Genomic DNA, 20,359 nt, shown 5'->3' with positions numbered 1-20,359 from the left:
CCCATCTACACAGAGGAACTTGGGAGCTCTGTCAGAATGACCATCGTGTTCTTGGTCATCTCCCTGACCAAGGCCCTTCTCCCCCGATTGCTCAGTTTGGCCGGGTGGCCAGCTCTAGGAAGAGTCTTGGTGGTTCCAAACTTCTTCCATTTAAGAATGATGGAGGCCACTGTGTTCTTGGGGACCTTCAATGCTGCAGACATTCTTTGGTACCCTTCTCCAGATCTGTGCCTCGACACAATCCTGTCTCAGAGCTCTACGGACAATTCCTTCGACATCATGGCTTGGTTTTTGATCTGACATGCACTGTCAGCTGTGGGACCTTATATGTGACCGACCCGCTCGATTCAGTCATATGTAGCAAAATTTGAAATTGTGTTCTTTGGATTAAAGTAGAGGCTCAAAACTATAAAATGGTATATCATACACTACAGTTGAGGAACAATGGGAAAGTAATTCTGCTTTGAAAGTTGACAAACTTGTAACCTCACTTTTGAGAAAGTGGCCTTTGAATGTTTTGGTACACCTATTGGAGAGCTCTTCTTAAAGAGCCTATCCCTCTTAAAACCTCTTCGGGATAGGGGGCAGTATTTTCATGTCCGGATGAAATGTGTGCCCAAGGTAAACTAGGATAGAAGCTAGGATATGAAGCTAGGAAGCTAGGATATGCATATAATTGGTCGATTTGTATAGAAAACACTCAAGTTTCTAAAACTGTTAAAATTATGTCTGAGTATAACAGAACTTATTTGGCAGGCGAAACCCATAGGACAAACCATCCAGGATTTTTTGTTGTTGTTAAGGTGACAGTGTTTACAATGGGTTTTCTATGTGGATCTAGATTTATAAGGCACTTGCTTGCAGTTCCTATCACTTCCACTGGATGGCAACAGTCTTAACAAATTGGTTGATGTTTTTCCTTTCAGAAATGAAGATGTAGCCATTTCCTATCTGGGTGGATAGCCAAGTGTACTGTTGTGGTTGGGGCGTGCGACCTGAAAGCTTGCTCCACTTTGTTTTTATCTGCTATTGAACGCAGTTTATCCCGTCTTAAATTTGATCGATTATTTACTTTAAAAAATACCTAAAGTTGTATTAGGAAAGTTGTTGAAATGTTTGGACCAAGATTACAGGTAACTTATTAGATATTTTGTAGTCATGTTGCGTGAGTTGGAACCGGTGTTTATCTGAATCAAACGCGCCAAATAAATGGACATTTTGGAGATGTAACAACAGAATATATCGAACAAAACGACCATTTATTATGTTTATGGGACATATTGGAGTGCCAACAGAAGATCTTCAAAGGTAAGGCATGAATTATATTGTTATTTCTGAGTTTTGTGCCGCGCCTGGTGGGTTGAATTATGATTGTCATGTGTTTGTTTGATGGGGTGCTGTCCTCAGATAATACATGGTTTGCTGTCGCCATAAAGCCTTTTTGAAATCTGACACGGTGGCTAGATTAACAAGAAGTTAAGCTGTATTTTGGTGTATTGCACTTGTAATTGTATGAAAGTTAAATATTTCTAATAATTGTTTTTGAATTTCGCGCTCTGCAATTTCACCGGATGTTGTTGAAACGTTAATAATGAGACATTATTTGATTACAAAACTGAAGATGATGTATGCCGATAATACGGGACATGTTTTTTTTGCTAAAACGCTTATCAAAAATCTGATAGTAGTAGTATTTCCACTGAAATGTCAAACATGCTAATTGCTAACCCGTTAGCTAAAATATTTACGACACCAATAATCACAAAACATTGATGGCTTGATCACAAGAACACTGTTGAAGGTAATATTTTTTTAAACGCTCTTGAATATACCGATAATACATGGTGCTATGCTAGCTATCTAGCTAAACAATGAACCATGATCCCAACTCATAACGTTACTACCCTGCATGAATCTGCAGATAGCTAACCAACCAGCTTCAATGTTAGCTAGCTAACATTAGACTATAACTAGCAAAGCAAATGGCTCTGAGATACAAATTACATTACTACACAGATCACAAACGTAATGTTAGCTAGCTGACCTAACAGCAGTCAAGCACCCAAGCTAACTGGCTAATGACTAACTGGCTACTTCCAGACACAAATGAGAAAACAGCTCACTCGCCCTAGCAGAGCTGGTTAAGCTGTTTTTATGTTATCCAGAGGGTTGGTGACTGCAACTGTGCTGCTTCTTAACACCCGCCTGCTTTACCCGGAAGCCAGCTGCTCCAATGTGTCGGAGGAAACACTGCTCAACTGACGACCGAAGTCAGCCTGGAGGCGCCCAGCCTGTCACAAGGAGTAGCTAGAGTGCGATGAGCCAAGTAAAGCCCCCCCGGCCAAACCCTCCCCTAACCTGGACGACACTCTGACAATTTTTTTTATGATATCATGAAACGGAGTGGTGGAGTTATGTCACACATGCAGCTAACAAAAATGTATGGAAATATGTTTGCTCTAGCCAAAATTACAACCATGTAATTGCAGTATTAATGCAAAAATGGAGGAGGCAAGTGGAAGGGGGAGAAGGTAAGGAGCTTGTCTGTCGGCCCTGCGTTAAAGACCAAACTTGGTAAAAAACAATTGGATACATTTAAATGAAGTATACCAGTTCCATTTCAGGACCCAAAAATGTACAGCTGCGCCATACAGGTTGCAAAATACTTGGATGAGATTTTCGAAGTGCCGATTCCATGGCACATTGTTTTGTGTATCAGTTCATAAACAATGCTTGATTCAAAACTTAGTTTTAATAATTTAAATTATTATACAAAATTCTTGCTACCCATAGAATTTTATGTACAGTGGGGCAAATAAATATTTAGTCAGTCACCAATTGTGCAAGTTCTCCCACTTAAAAAGATGAGAGGCCTGTAATTTTCATCATAGGTACACTTCAACTATGACAGACAAAATGAGAAACAAAATCCAGAAAATCACATTGTAGGATTTTTTATGAATTTATTTGCAAATGATGGTGGAAAATAAGTATTTGGTCACCTACAAACAAGCAAGATTTCTGGCTCTCACAGACCTGTAACTTCATCTTTAAGAGGCTCCTCTGTCCTCCACTCATTACCTGTATTAATGGCACCTGTTTGAACTTGTTATCAGTATAAAAGACACCTGTCCACAACCTCAAACAGTCACACTCCAAACTCCACTATGGCCAAGACCAAAGAGCTGTCAAAGGACACCAGAAACAAAATTGTAGACCTGCACCAGGCTGGGAAGACTGAATCTGCAATAGGTAAGCAGCTTGGTTTGAAGAAATCAACTGTGGGAGCAATTATTAGGAAATTGAAGACATACAAGACCACTGATAATCTCCCTCGATCTGGGGCTCCACGCAAGATCTCACCCCGTGGGGTCAAAATGATCACAAGAACGGTGAGCAAAAATCCCAGAACCACACGGGGGGACCTAGAGAATGACCTGCAGAGAGCTGGGACCAAAGTAACAAAGCCTACCATCAGTAACACACTACGCCGCCAGGGACTCAAATCCTGCAGTGCCAGACGTGTCCCCCTGCTTAAGCCAGTACATGTCCAGGCCCGTCTGAAGTTTGCTAGAGAGCATTTGGATGATCCAGAAGAAGATTGGGAGAATGTCATATGGTCAGAGGAAGCCAAAATATAACTTTTTGGTAAAAACTCAACTCGTCGTGTTTGGAGGACAAAGAATGCTGAGTTGCATCCAAAGAACACCATACCTACTGTGAAGCATGGGGGTGGAAACATCATGCTTTGGGGCTGTTTTTCTGCTAAGGGACCAGGATGACTGATCCGTGTAAAGGAAAGAATGAATGGGGCCATGTATTGTGAGATTTTGAGTGAAAACCTCCTTCCATCAGCAAGGGCATTGAAGATGAAACGTGGCTGGGTATTTCAGCATGACAATGATCCCAAACACACCGCCCGGGCAACGAAGGAGTGACTTCGTAAGAAGCATTTCAAGGTCCTGGAGTGGCCTAGCCAGTCTCTAGATCTCAACCCCATAGAAAATCTTTGAAGGGAGTTGAAAGTCCGTGTTGCCCAGCAACAGCCCCAAAACATCACTGCTCTAGAGGAGATCTGCATGGAGGAATGGGCCAAAATACCAGCAACAGTGTGTGAAAACCTTGTGAAGACTTACAGAAAAGGTTTGACCTCTGTCATTGCCAACAAAGGGTATATAACAAAGTATTGAGAAACTTTTGTTATTGACCAAATACTTATTTTCCACCATAATTTGCAAATAAATTCATTAAAAATCCTACAATGTGATTTTCTGGATTTTTTTCTCTAATTTTGTCTGTCATAGTTAAAGTGTACCTATGATGAAAATTACAGGCCTCATCTTTTTAAGTGGGAGAACTTGCACAATTGACTGACTAAATACTTTTTTGCCCCACTGTATAAGGGGGATACATACACCCCATCTCTACAAATTTTGCTGCAAAGAGACCGAGTCATTAGATCACTTGTTTTGGTACTGCCATATGTAGCTTGTTTTTGGTCACAGGTTCAGAAATGGATTAAAAAAATCACATTTACCCAAAACTAGTTAATCGATCAATAATATAATTATGCTCTAAAAATTGTAATCTTTAATTTATAATCTGTAGAAACTATCAGAAAAGAAAGGTTCAGCACATGTGAAAAATATATGGCAAGTAGAAATACAAACTGGATGGTTTTCAGAGATGGATGGGTAGCTGAAGGGTGGACCTAATAAAAGATAACTAATGTAAAATGTATATAGTATGTATAAGCTGGAAGTAGAAGTCTAAGTATTGTTGTCCATTAGTTGACTCCAATTCGGGTAGAATGGTTAGGGGAAAGTAATAAAGAGGAAAAAAAACATACATTCCGTTCTCAGAACATGAAGAAACATTTCCATTAAAAGATTGTGATTTACAAACATATATATTCTGTTCTCAGCATCAACAAAACTCTCTCTATCCTCTATCTTGTTAAGTGTGTTCAGGTGAGTTGGCCACGCACACTAATTCTCTTCACCTGATCTTAATGAGTGCTTGTTTTCTCTGAAATTTGGTCTTTCAATAGACTAAAATGGTTTATTCCTTGTGGAGGTCAGAGGGCAGCAGACAGTGATTTCCCGATGAACCCACAGTGTTGGGGTTTTTACCATTAGGAGGTGATAACACAGGAATATTCATTTCCTCTATCTCAGTCCCTTATCTCACTATCAGTTTAATATGAGGGAGATGCCTCTGTTGCAATAATATATGCACCTGCTGGTATTGACACACACACGCATGAGTCACCACGCACCACCACCATGCACCACCACCACGTACCACGGCCTCAACAGAAAGATGCAGAGCAACACTGATCCATATTAATCCAGAGTTGTTGATTTCCTTGTTGCCAATTAAGCCTGATCTCTATGTGCCCACAGTGAAATGCTGTGCTCCAGCCACTGGTCAGAGCTCAGTGGAGGGGAGAGGGACATAGACCCTAATGAGGAGACACCATACAGAGATCTTTGCATGAATCAGTTTAGCCTACTTCCAGACCTCTAAGTGCTTTAGCCAACTCGGTTGTCATGCCTCTGGAAGTAGTCTAGACTGGAACCTGGCTAGAATCAGCCTGGGATACCAATAGATAGAGCAAAGTCTTAACCCTGATTCACCTATAGGACACTCATCCCTCTACACTCTGAACTGAGATGGTGTGCAGTGAATTATCTGCCTCAGTTTACATTCGATTGTCAGTCTTATCGGATAATCAATACAGCCACTGCACCTCCATAGGGATATAGTTAGGTTTTGTATGTCATGTGCAATTGATTGTATGTGTGTATAGTATTAGGGTTGATAGACCGTCTACCATTTGTTTGTCTCTGAGGAAAGGACAGGAGAGGCTCATTTCTCTCTCTCGTTCTGCATGGAGCAAGAGCACATAGTACATACGCCACTCAACCCAGGCAAATAGGCTGCAAAGAGACTCATCCTGAGCACTAGGACCATGGGGTACTGTAATATAATACTAGTGGAGGTAGAATGACTGTAGAAGCTGCAGGATGGTGATCTGTCCTACAGAAAGAGTGGGAAGAGAAGGGAACGGTGTAAAGGTGTGAAAGACTCTGGGGATATGCTCAGGTGTTCTGGATCTCCCAACGCAGCACATTTTAACATAAGGAACTGTCTTCAGCGTATTCGTGGTTTTTCCTGTCAATTCCCCCATCAGAGCTTATTCTGTCACTTAGATTCCCTCTAGGTTCTTTCAACAGCTGTGTGGCTGGGAGCCTATCACAGGAGTGTTGCAGTAGTAGCACAAACGCAGTCAGTGAGTACATTTACATGCACAGTAATAATTTGACAAACTAATTATGGCAGTAGGCAGATTATGCAATAGTCATGTAAACACCTTACTCTGCTTACCTTAATCGGTGTAAGGTCAACATCGAAGTAAACATACGCAGATTAAAACAACTTGTTTTCTGAGCAATCTTTAGAATTATTAGGACATGTAAACACCTTAATCGTATATGATCTGCGCATGTGCAAGCACCACCCGAGCGAGCCTCCGTCTTTATCGTGAGTGAAGTGAGATCGGAACGACTGAATGGATGCGTCTTAGAAGTAGTTTTCACATACAAACTTTATACAAATTAAAAATCAAATATGCTTCCCAAAAATAATATGTTCGCTGTGGTAGAACATTTATTTTGATTGGCAATGTTCTGTATTTAGTGCCATCAGGTAGCCTGATTTCAGATGTGTGTCCATGTAAACGGGTCTGTATTTAGTGCCATCAGGTAGCCTGATTTCAGATGTGTGTCCATGTAAACGGGTCTGTATTTAGTGCCATCAGGTAGCCTGATTTCAGGTGTGTATCCATGTAAACGGGTCTGTATTTAGTGCCATCAGGTAGCCTGATTTCAGGTGTGTATCCATGTAAACGGGTCTGTATTTAGTGCCATCAGGTAGCCTGATTTCAGATGTGTCCATGTAAATGGGATTATTAGGGAAATCGTTCTTCTTGCAAAGCATGTCAACGTTTTAATAGAACTATATTAATCTGATTATCCACAATAATCACATTGTGTGTATGTAACCGTACTCATCGCCTCCCCTTCATTATCCCCCATTGACATCTATTAACTTTTGTGTGTGTTTGTGTTGCAGGACCTGGTGGGCAGTGCCCCTCCACAGAGGAACTGGAAGGGGATAGTCATCGCCCTGCTGGTCATCTGCATCATCTTGTCTCTGATCGTCACCTCTGTCATCCTGCTCACCCCAAGTATGTAACACACAATGCTGCATCACACTACATTACACTTATTACATTACACTTATTAACACCTATTACACTGCATAGCAGAAAATGCTCATTTGTGGTGTAGACAAGGTTAAAAAAAAGGCTTCTAAAGTTTGTAATTTCCACTTTAAAATGTCTGACTTGATTTGCCCGAACTAAAGATGTATCAATCCCTACAAATATTTCCATTCATTATAATCCACATAATAATTCACATTTCCTGTTGCTGCTGGATTATTGTCCTGCTGTGAGAAACTGGTCAAATTAAGATCCTACAGTACATAAGTACCTGAGTCAGGCCACCAAAAGAAAACTTCTAGTTAGAGATTGCAATTGGCCTTGCTAGCAGACAGCCCAGTAGGTAATTTAATTTCCTAAACCCATTCATTCAAAGACAGACAGGAGTAGAGATGTTGAGATGTGTCAGCTTGGAGATTGCATATTGGTTTTTCAGAAGGACGAAGTGAGGTCATCCTCTCACTAGGTAATGGGGCTTTAATGGAAAATGTCATTCAGTCTTGTTTAATGAAGATTATTATGCAGTAATAGCTCTAGTCATTTTTACAATTGCCAGTGCATCAGAGGTGCTGTTTGCCTCATGTTGGGAATCCCTCTCAATGGTCTTTTACCAACAGATGAAGATAATTTGCAAATTCAGAGACTTGCAAAGGTACTGTATATATGTAGTTACATTTTTAAATGTGTTATTTTTAGTTCTCTCAATTCTCTGCAAAAGCTACTTACTGGCACTGGCACTGGCACTGGCACTGGCACTGGCACTGGCACTGGCACTGGCACTGGCACTGGCACACACACACACACACACACACACACACACACACACACACACACACACACACACACATACACATACACATACACATACATACATCACGTACATCCCTTCTAGAATCTCTTACTGATGGTACTCTACATACATACATCACGTACATCCCTTCTAGAATCTCTTACTGATGGTACTCTACATACATACATCACGTACATCCCTTCTAGAATCTCTTACTGATGGTACTCTACATACATACATCACGTACATCCCTTCTAGAATCTCTTACTGATGGTACTCTACATACATACATCACGTACATCCCTTCTAGAATCTCTTACTGATGGTACTCTACATACATACATCACGTACATCCCTTCTAGAATCTCTTACTGATGGTACTCTACATACATACATCACGTACATCCCTTCTAGAATCTCTTACTGATGGTACTCTACATACATACATCACGTACATCCCTTCTAGAATCTCTTACTGATGGTACTCTACATACATACATCACGTACATCCCTTCTAGAATCTCTTACTGATGGTACTCTACATACATACATCACGTACATCCCTTCTAGAATCTCTTACTGATGGTACTCTACATACATACATCACGTACATCCCTTCTAGAATCTCTTACTGATGGTACTCTACATACATACATCACGTACATCCCTTCTAGAATCTCTTACTGATGGTACTCTAATGTCTTTTCCTGAATAAACTGACAGGTGAATGTAGAAGATAAATATGTAAAGCTCCCATATGGGGTTGAAGGGGCATACACACACACACACACACACACACACATATGTAACTCAACCCTCTAGCGCTGCTGTCTACCTTGACCAGTCTCAGCTGTTTACCCTGTGCAGCTAGAGGGAGTTACGGCTGCCTGGAAAAACTGGCCATGCTGCTGTGAGTTGATGCTGGCGGATCAATGGAGTGTCTCTTTCTTCTTTGTAACATTTCTGTGCCTGTGATATGGGAATTACAGTCCTACTATCTCCAGAGACAGAAACAGCGCATAATAGTCCGACTCTGACAGATGTCTCCTACCCTATTTTTATGACCCCCTGCAACTTTTTGCAGGAAAAGTGACAGTCACCAGGTAACAAAGGTGGCCAGGTCCCTTTTTTTATGTGAAAGAGAATTGAAACATAACAGTATCATATTATTGTACCTGATTAATTCTATGACTTCTTCCACTTTTGTTTTGTTGATATATTCCACTGGCAGTTGCAGATGATAGCCTTGCCCTCAAGAAGAAAGTCACCATTGAGGATGTCTTCGGAGGAGATCTTCACGTGCACGACCCCGCCGCTACATGGCTCAGTGGTGAGTCGTTATAGTTACGCCCTGCCCTTTCATCTGCCAATAGAAACTGAAGCTAACACAGCACCCACCAACCAGGAACTGTTACGTGTCAGTTGACATTATTAGAGCACCACATTTACATATTGTAGATGGCGGTCGCTAAGGCAATGACTCTATCTCCGTAAGCATTCCAAGCCGTATTACTTTTCCCATTAGACAGCCATTACTATCAAACAAGAGGACCACACATAAAACATATTGAAACCTAACTAGCACTTCAATTGCCTATTGAATTTAAACGTAATCATAGAAACCCAAATCCTGATTTAAAGGCATAATGGATCACTCAGCCAATGTGTCTACTGTGAATGCTTACTATCAAGCCCTCAAGGATTACATGGTTATAGTCTCATGGTTATTCCCTTACAACAGAGACAGACAGCCCACAGAACTAAGTAAGCGTTATACAGAGAGACAGAGCCATGTAATCCAGTGAAACCTTGAAATGTGCCCGTTTATGCCGTTATGCACCATACAGTATTGTAGCTATAATGTATGCAGAGCATGTACAGGACAGGCCCAAATTAAACAGATGTAAGGCTGGTCTGATATGACCTTTTTTAACCTTGACAACGTAATGTGGAAAGCAAGCTGCAGAACACATGAATGTTGGATCAAGCTACTGCTCGCCCTCTAGTGTAAGAGACTCAAACTACTTTGTTTTTTCATTGACTCTCCATTAAGCACAAAAGTAGTGCCAGAATTTATTTTATTTCCACATACTTTTACATACTGATTTATTTACAAGTTTATCCACTGTATGCAGCAGTAACATAGCTTATCTTCTTCTCCAGAAAGTAACCTTTTCATAATATAATATAATTACTCACTCAGTCTGGATATGTCGGAAGAGAATTTAAACTGAATTGAAAATTCAAATCTTGGCAGAATATTTTGGCCCGGGCGGCCCTGCCATGACTTTGGAAACATGCTGATGTCCAGTGTTTTGGGTAAAAGACAGTCAAAGGACAATGCAGGGAAATGGTGTCTGCAGGGAAGTTAAACAGCAGGCTAAAGGGCTTTTCCCTCATCAAATGGACCATGATAATTAACCTCACCAGCAGAAATTCACACACACACACAAACTTCAAAGTGTGTATTTTTCTAACGCAACATTGGAATGTTCTCTATCATTCTTCTCCGATAAAATCTTAGTGATTCATTGTCTGACATTCCTCCGTGTCAAAGTTAAGTTAATGCAATCAGCTCAACATTTGGTTCTGATGAGCAGTGATAATGCGTAGGATCGTGCAACCTTGTACTTCAGTAGTCCTCATCAATATGTGGTGCGTTGGTTTCATTCAGAGTGATGCATAATTGATTCAGAGTTTCTCTTTGACCACCGCTTGTCACCGGTCTCTTTGAACCTCTCCTTTGAGCAGGGCTTAAGACCAACTTTTTTTAATCACTGTCCCAGAATTGTCCCGAAGTGCAATTTCAACCGTTCCAAACTGAAGATGAACCATCCTAAATGCTAAAATACTTTGTTTATTTTTTATATGTTTTGATATGCCAACATAGGTTTACTGTAGGACCTACAGTTGAAGTCGGAAGTTTACATACACTTAGGTTGGAGTCATTAAAACTAGTTTTTCTACCGCTACACACATTTCTTATTAACAAACTATAGTTTTGGGAAGTTGGTTAGGACATCTACTTTGTGCATGACACAATACATTTTTCCAACAATTGTTTACAGACAGATTATTTCACTGTATCACAATTCCAGTGAGTCAGAAGTTTAAATACACTAAGTTGACTGTGCATTTAAACAGCTTGGAAAATTCCAGAAAATTGTCATGGCTTTTGAAGTTTCTGATAGGCTAATTGACATAATTTGAGGCAATTGGAGGTGTACCTGTGGATGTATTTCAAGGCCTACCTTCAAACTCAGTGCCTCTTTGTTTGACATCATGGGAAAATCAAAGGAAATCAGCCAAGACCTCAGAAAAACAATTGTAGACCTCCACAAGTCTGGTTCATCCTTGGGAACAATTTCCAAACTCCTGAAGGTACCATGTTCATCTGTACAAACAATAGTACGCAAGTATAAACACCATTCGACCACGCAGCCTTCATTCCGCTCAGGAAGGAGACGCGTTCTTTGGTGTGAGAAGTGCAAATCAATCCCAGAACAACAGCAAAGGACCCTGTGAAGATGCTGGAGGAAACGGGTACAAAAGTATCTATATCCATAGTAAATCGAGTTCTATATCGACATAACCTGAAGGGCCGCTCAGCAAGGAAGAAGCCACTTCTCCAAAACCGCCATTAAAAAAAGCCAGACTACGGTTTGCTACTGCACATGGGGACAAAGATCATACTTTTTGGAGAAATGTCCTCTGGTCTGATGAAACAAAAATAGAACTGTTTGGCCATAATGACCATCGTTATGTTTGGAGGAAAAAGGGGCAGGCTTGCAAGCCGAAGAATACCATCCCAAACGTGAAGCACGGGGGTGGCAGCATCATGTTGTGGGGGTGCTTTGCTGCAGGAGAGACTGGTGCACTTCACAAAATAGATGGCATCATGAGGACGTAAAATTATGTGGATATATTGAAGCAACATCTCAAGACATCAGTCAGGAAGTTAAAGCTTGGTCGCAAATGGGTCTTCCAAATGGACAATGACCCCAAGCATACTTCCAAAGTAGTGGCAAAATGGGACAACAAAGTCCAGGTATTGGAGTGGCCATCACAAAACCCTGACCTCAATCCGATAGAAAATGTGTGGGCAGAACTGAAAAAGCCTGTGCAAGCAAGGAGGCCTACAAACCTGACTCAGTTACACCAGCTCTGTCAGGAGCAATGGGCCAAAATTCACCCAAAGTATTGTGGGAAGCTTGTGGAAGGCTACCCAAAACATTTGACTCAAGTTAAACAATTTACATTTTTTTAGGCAATGCTACCAAATACTAATTGAGTTCATGTAAACTACTGGGAAAGTGATGAAAGAAATAAAAGCTGAAATAAATCACTCTCAACTATTATTCTGACATTTCACATTCTTAAAATAAAGTGGTGATCCTAATTGACCTAAAACAGATACTTTTACTAGGATTAAATGTCAGGAATTGTGAAAAACGGAGTTTAAATGTATTTGGCGAAGGTGTATGTAAAACTTCCGACTTCAACTGTAGGTCATTCACAGTGATTTAAAACGCTAATAAAAGTAGGTCTACTACTGAAATGGATAAATGGGTCTGTCAACTGAACCAGAAATTCACATGAAATAATTTGCCTCTAAAATGGCCAACGTTGGAATAATATTCACATGTATTTTACATGAATGTACAGGTAACTGACAAAATAATACAAACACTTGAGGTATACAAAGTATATTGAAAGCAGGTGCTTCCACACAGGTGTGTTTCCTGAGTTAATTAAGCAATTTAACATCCCATCATGCTTAGGGTCATGTATAAAAATCCCCAGTTGTCCATTATTTTCGCTACCATGGCTGGAAGAATAGTTCTCAGTGTCTTTAAAAGAGGGGTTTCAAAGGAGCATAGGGAGTTTAAAGCGTGTGTGTGTCTCTCAGTCACCAGATCTCGACCCAATTGAACAGTTATGGGAGATTCTGGAGCGGCGGCAGAGTCTGCGTTTTCCACCACCATCAACAAAAAAACAATTATGGAATTTCTCGTGGAAGAATGGTGTTGTGTCACATTCCTCCAGTAGAATGGAGTTCCAGACACTTGTAGAATCTATGCCAAGTTCTGTTCTGGCATCTCTTGCTGTCCCAATGCCCTATTTGTCATGCCCTGATCTGTTTCACCTGTCCTTGTGATGGTCTCCACCCCCTCCAGGTGTCGCTGATTTTCCCAAGTGTATTTATCCCTGTGTTTCTTGGCTCTCTGTGCCAGTTCGTCTTGTATGTTTCCAAGTCAACCAGCGGTTTCCCCGTTCTCCTGCTTTTTTGCATTCGCCTTCTTTTAGTCGTCCTGGTTTTGATTCTTGCCTGTTTCTGGACTTTGTACCCGCCTGCCTGACCATTCTGCCTGCCTTGACCACGAGCCTGTCTGCCACTGTACTTCCTGGACTCTGATCTGGTCTTGACCTTTTTGCCTGTCCACGACCTTACTCTTGCCTACTCCTTTGGATTAATAAACATAATGATTGCGACCATCTGCCTCCTGTGTCTGCATCTGGGTCTCGCCTTGTGCCTTGATACTATTAAGATCCTTTATGTTGAATTGTCCATTATTTTTGCAGTTACCTGTACATATAAAATTAGCATACATCTCAGTGTAGCTTAGGTGATGTGTCCACATCAATTTTGACATGAGGGAGGCGCCAGAAAATGTAGTCAAACTTTAATGAGACTTTTCATTTACATGAATATAGGACAATCTCCAGTCATGTTTGACAAATATAATGTAGGATAATTAACATTAACGTCTAAAGGCTTGATTCTGTTGGAGTAGGCCAACTTGAGGAATGTTTCATTCATCAATTACAAGAGCGGAGAGAAAGACCCGTATCTGTTTTGCACCAAGTATCACCCAGCTTGCAATCTTAGTGGAGGCAGTCAGCATTTAAAACCTGTAGGTTTTATGCCATGTCATGGGACATGTCTTTCCTTGATTCAAGTAGCCTAGCCATTATCTGACCATAGACATTTTTAGGGAATTATTTGATAAACACTTCCTTATGCCATTGAAACCAGCTTTCTTTTATTGTCCAGCAGCCAGACACAATCTTAGACATATTAGCAACCCATGCTAGTTGTTGCATCAGTAGATCTCCCCTCTTTCAACATTTGCATGGATATTTTCATCTGTCACGTGAAACCGCTCGCATGTGTGATGCACATTTTAGAACATTGTGTTCCTGCCACATTTTTTTCAAAATATTCGCGCATAGCTTACTGCTGTGTGCACATTGCTGCGCTTATAATGTGAAGAAATAATAGTTTATCATTTTAAGCTAAACATTCTGATCTGTTGCATCAGCCTCATTGCTTTCTAAATGTTTTTGATGTACAGTGGTTGTATGAACTTTGGATCTATTGTCCCAGAGTCTGTTTTGAAGACTCTCCGGGAATATTTTGTCATCAGGACAACGGGACATTGTTAATTTCGAGCCCTGCCTTTAAGACACAGAAACAGGAAGGAGACTGAGTCACTTTGCCTTCACTCTGTCTGTGGTCTTATAGGGGCACTGTGTACTGTACTCTGCTCTCATTCGTTTTCATTGATTAAAGCAATTTAATGAATGGCTTTTGTTAAAGATGTCAGGCCTTCAGCAGTTTGGACTCACATGATTTTTTTTTTTAACTAGGCAAGTCTGTTAAGAACAAATTTTTATTTACAATGACGGCCTACCGGGGAACAGTGGGTTTAACTGCCTTGTTCAGGGGCAGAACGACAGATTTTTTTTTACCTTGTCAGCTCAGGGATTTGATCTAGCAACCTTTCAGTTACTGTCCCAATGCTCTAACCACTAGCCTACCTGCCACCGAGGATACTCATACACTTTCCATTATTCCTAATTCATCCATTTTGATAGTTTTGTGAGCGGAACTGTCATGACTGAGTAAATATTTGGACTAGAGCAGGAAAAGGTTTTCAAAACAGAATACAAAAGCAAACAAACTTGAAGTTAATTATGTAGAAAAACACACTACCACAAAATCCAAATAAATCTTCATTATGTCTAGCAATATGAAGTCCTTCCAGTATCAGTAGCATCAACACTTTACTGCTATTGCTGTGGCAAATGGTAAGTAAGGGAGATGAGATGGCTATTCAATCAACCTTAATTTGAATGGTTGAAACATTGGAGAGAGCAGCAAGGACCTTTTCTCTGCACTTCTCTTGGTAGAGGGGTTTATCCGAACAGGACACAGTGAGACTGAGGAATCGGCTCTGGTCTAGAGGACAACACTACCAGTATCACACTACTGAGCAGAGCTGAGTGGAGCAGAGCTGAGTAGAACCAAGCCAAGCTGTACTGTCCTTGCCTTTTTATGCATCCACCATAGGAACCAAATACCTGAGCCAGCTTAATATGTTTTGGGTCGGCACAATAATGTGAAAATGGTCTACCACTTGGACCATCCCACTCGGCAGACACTGGTTGAATCAACATTGTTTCCACGTCATATTAATGAAAATACGTTAAACCAACCTGGAATAGATGTTAAATTGACGTCTGTGCCCAGTGGGATCACACTGTATGTATCCACACCTTACAGCTCCTGTATATGCTGCAGAGGTAACAGGATACCAGCAAGGCCTGCTCCAGTTGTACCTTGGTGCCCCCCTAAAAGATATCTGCTCTCAGTCTGTGGAAGGCTGGCCCCTCATGGCCCCATTATAAGTACTGTTTGAAACAGCTGGATGCGTATTCCACAATGTAATGCTCTCTCTTCTTTGCTGTTTATTATTTCCAGACAATGTACTGCTGTATCGAACACGAGAAGGGGACGTGGTCAAACTCAACATCGAAACACAGGAGAGGGTCATTTTGGTGGAGAACAGGAAGTTTGTGAGTATTAGCAAATTTTATTCCCGAACATGTAGGTGACATCGTATTGAAAAATGTATGATGACCTTTTGTAATAAATTTGCCTCAAACATGCTTCTTTGTTATCCAGGAAATGTTCAAAGCCACCAAGTACCACATATCTCCAGACCTGGAACATGTGTTGTTGGCCTACAACGTGGCCCCAGTAAGTAGAAAGGACCACACTTCTTATTTTGTCTCAGATGCAGAGTTTATGGGTTGTTTCTGCAATGCGAGGTTGAATGCTGGATGCTGAAGTTGTTTGTCTCTGCAGGTCTACCAGCACTCCTACATGGCCTTCTACATCATCTGTAGTCTCATCACCCCGTAAGTCAGTCTGTCTCTGTTTCTCTTTCTTTTCTTTCTTTCTTTCTTTCTTTCTTTCTTTCTTTCTTTCTTTCTTTCTTTCTTTCTTTCTTTCTTTCTTTCTTTCTTTCTTTCTTTCTTTCTTTCTTTCTTTCTTTCTTTCTTTCTTTCTTTCTTTCTTTCTTTCTTTCTTTCTTTCTTTCTTTCTTTCTTTCTTTCTTTCTTTCTTTCTTTCTTTCTTTCTTTCTTTCTTTCTTTCTTTCTTTCTTTCTTTCTTTCTTTCTTTCTTTCTTTCTTTCTTTCTTTCTTTCTTTCTTTCTTTCTTTCTTTCTTTCTTTCTTTCTTTCTTTCTTTCTTTCACTCTCTCATCTTATTTTTGTCTAAGTATTAGATGAAACAGGAAACTGTTGAATGTTTTCGGGGACAGCTTGACCTTCTGCTACATAAGTGCTTAGTGTCGGTGGTCACATCTGGTGGATGAAGTTAAAACCCCATCCCTAATATCAGCCAATGTAATGGTCTCTTCCCAGCAAACCAAAATTGGGTTCCCAGAACATTTGTTAGGTCACGGCAAATGTTCTCTTAACACAAAAACTGCCCAGTCGTGGTGATGATTATTTGCATAAAACATCTGCCAGATGGTGCAAGAACATTTCTAAAACATAATTAATCTGTTCCCAAAACACAAAAACTGTCCAGTTGTGCGGATGATTCAACCAATGTTTATTTTAGGGTACAAAAACACTCACCTGGGGCCTCATTTATAAATGTTGCCTACAGACAAAATATACCCCAAAACGCTACTGGATTTTTCTTGCTCAACAGTTTCCAGTGTGTATCAAGGATGGTTCACCACTGAAAGGACATCCAGCCAACATGGAACCTATCTCTTGTGATGTAACTGTTCCCACGACCTAATTAAATGTTCTGGGAGCCTTTAAAGAACTCAGTGCAAGAATGTTGACAGAACAGCCATTATCAAAGGATTGTTTTATGCACCCTGATACAAACATTATCTGAATGTCAGCACAACTGGACAGTTTTAGTGTTATGGGAACCATCTCCTGTCATATCCCCACAAAGTTCCAACAACCTAAATAATTGTTTTAGGAACTTTTAAAGAACATTAGGCAAATGTTTTTTTGCAACCTAATAGAGACATTGTAATAATCAGCACATAATCAGTCCTGTGTGGCTCAGTTTGTAGCTCTTGCAACTCCAGGGTTGTGGGTTCGATTCCCACGGGGGACCAGTACGGAGGAGGAAAAGTATGAAATGTACAGTTCCAGTCAAAAGTTTGGACACACCTACTTAGTCTTTATTTTTACTAGTTTCTACATTGTAGAATAATAGTTAAGACATCAAAACTATGAAATAACACATGGAATCTTGTAGTAAGCAAAAAAGTGTTACAGAAATCTAAATATATTTTATATTTTTGATTGTTCAAATTAGACACCATTTGCTTTGATGACAACTATGCACACACTTGGGCATTCTCTCAACCAACTTCACCAGAAATGCTTTTCCAACAGTGGAAGGAGTTCCCACATATGCTGAGCACTTGTTGGCTGCTTTTCCTTCACTCTGCAGTCCAACTCATCCCAAACCATCTCAATTGGGTTGAGGTTTGGTGATTGTGGAAGACAGGTCATCTGATGCAGCACTCCATCACTCTCTTTCTTGGTTAAATAGTCCTTATACAGCCTGGAGGTGTGTTGGGTCATTGTCCTGTTGAAAAACAAATGCTAGTCCCACAAAGTGCAATGGGATGGGATGGCGAATCGCTGCAGAATGCTGTGGTAGCCATGCTGGTTAAGTCTAGTTTAATCACAGACAGTGTCACCACCAAAGCACACCATCACACCTCCTCCTCTATACTTAATGGTGGGAACCACACATGCAGAGATCATCCGATCACCTACTCTGTATCTCACAAAGAGACGACGGTTGGAACCAAAAATCTCAAATTTGGACTCATTAGTCCAAAGGACAGATTTTCACCGGTCTAATGTCTCTTCTTCTTATTGGTGTCCTTTAGTAGTGGTTTCTTTGCAGCAATTTGACCATGAAGGCCTGATTCACGCAGTCTCCTCTGAACAGCTGATGTTGAACTCTACGAAAAACTTGAACTCTGTGAAGCATTTATTTGGGCTGCAATGTGAGGTGCAGTCAACTCTAATGAACTTATCCTCTGCAGCAGTGGTAACTCTGGGTCTTCCTTTCCTGTGGCGGTCCTCGTGAGAGCCAGCTTCATCATAGTGCTTGATAGTTTTTGCAACTGCACTTGAAGAAACGTTAAAAGTTCTAGAAATTTTCCGGATTGACTGACCTTCATGTATTCAACTAATGATGGGCTGTCATTTCTCTATGCTTATTTGAGCTGGGGCTCTCTTCTGTATACCCATCATACCATGTCACAACATAACTGATTGGCTCAGACGTATTAAGAAGGAAAGAAATTCCACAAATCAACTTTTAACAAGGTACACCTGTTAATTGAAATGCATTCCAGGTGACTACCTCATGAAGCTGGTTGAGAGAATTCCAAGAGTGAAAACCTGCAGGGCAAAGGGTGGCTATTTTGAAGAATCTCAACTATAAAATACATTTAGATTTTTTTTTAACACTTTGTTGGTTACTACATGATTCCATGTGATATTTCATAGTTTTGATGTCTTCACTATTATTCTACAATGTAGAAAATAGTAAAAATAAAGAAATCCCTTGAATGAGTAGGTGTGTCCAAGCTTTTGACTGGTACTGTATATAAAGAGGATGAGTAAAGTGATGGTGAACAACCCGGTTACCAATATTTCCCTGGGTTAGTTACAGTTGAGGTCAGAAGTCTACATACACCTAGGTTGGAGTCACTAAAACTCGTTTTTCAACCACCCCACACATTTCTTGTTAACAAACTAAAGTTTTGGCAAGTTTGTTAGGACATCTATTTTGTGCATGATACTAGTCATTTTTCCAACAATTGTTTAAAGACAGAATATTTCACTTATAACTCACTGTATCACAATTCCAGTGGGTCAGAAGTTAACATACACTAAATTGACTGTTGTGAAATCTGAGTTTAAATGTATTTGGCTAAGGTGACTACCTCATGAAGCTGGAACTTCCGACGTCAACTGTATATCTTGTCATGTCCTAACAATGTTAACACAACCTAATGAAACATTCTGGGAACCTTGTTAAGAACAGACAAAGTGTGTTCTAGGAACGTTCTTGCATCATCCGGTGATTGTTTTTTGCACCCTAAAAGAAACATTGTAGAATCATCTGCACAACTGGACAGTTTTTATGTTTTGGGAACATATACAGTGCCTTGCGAAAGTATTCGGCCCCCTTGAACTTTGTGACCTTTTGCCACATTTCAGGCTTCAAACATAAAGATATAAAACTGTATTTTTTTGTGAAGAATCAACAACAAGTGGGACACAATCATGAAGTGGAACGACATTTATTGGATATTTCAAACTTTTTTAACAAATCAAAAACTGAAAAATTGGGCGTTCAAAATTATTCAGCCCCTTTACTTTCAGTGCAGCAAACTCTCTCCAGAAGTTCAGTGAGGATCTCTGAATGATCCAATGTTGACCTAAATGACTAATGATGATAAATACAATCCACCTGTGTGTAATCAAGTCTCCGTATAAATGCACCTGCACTGTGATAGTCTCAGAGGTCCGTTAAAAGCGCAGAGAGCATCATGAAGAACAAGGAACACACCAGGCAGGTCCGAGATACTGTTGTGAAGAAGTTTAAAGCCGGATTTGGATACAAAAAGATTTCCCAAGCTTTAAACATCCCAAGGAGCACTGTGCAAGCGATACTATTGAAATGGAAGGAGTATCAGACCACTGCAAATCTACCAAGACCTGGCCGTCCCTCTAAACTTTCAGCTCATACAAGGAGAAGACTGATCAGAGATCACTCTGGATGAACTGCAGAGATCTACAGCTGAGGTGGGAGACTCTGTCCATAGGACAACAATCAGTCGTATATTGCACAAATCTGGCCTTTATGGAAGAGTGGCAAGAAGAAAGCCATTTCTTAAAGATATCCATAAAAAGTGTCGTTTAAAGTTT

The 20,359-nt window shown here is 40.4% G+C and overlaps 1 protein-coding gene across 3 annotated transcripts in view; it reads left to right on the top strand.

The window, feature by feature from the left end:
* LOC109875290 (dipeptidyl aminopeptidase-like protein 6) overlaps positions 1-20,359 on the top strand; it is a 165,341-nt gene that overhangs the window by 114,716 nt on the left and 30,266 nt on the right. For all 3 annotated transcript variants that reach the window (XM_031809809.1, XM_031809808.1, XM_031809807.1), the window contains 5 exons: positions 7,138-7,252; positions 9,310-9,408; positions 15,844-15,938; positions 16,048-16,122; positions 16,231-16,283. In XM_031809809.1, coding sequence (XP_031665669.1) covers positions 7,138-7,252; positions 9,310-9,408; positions 15,844-15,938; positions 16,048-16,122; positions 16,231-16,283 — 437 coding nt within the window. The remainder of the gene's footprint in view (positions 1-7,137; positions 7,253-9,309; positions 9,409-15,843; positions 15,939-16,047; positions 16,123-16,230; positions 16,284-20,359) is intronic.

The sequence above is a fragment of the Oncorhynchus kisutch genome, linkage group LG30, assembly GCF_002021735.2.
Source record: "Oncorhynchus kisutch isolate 150728-3 linkage group LG30, Okis_V2, whole genome shotgun sequence".
Lineage (NCBI taxonomy): Eukaryota > Metazoa > Chordata > Actinopteri > Salmoniformes > Salmonidae > Oncorhynchus > Oncorhynchus kisutch.
The sequence above is the reverse complement of the archived record's forward strand: the minus strand, read 5'-3'. Positions and strand labels throughout refer to the sequence as shown.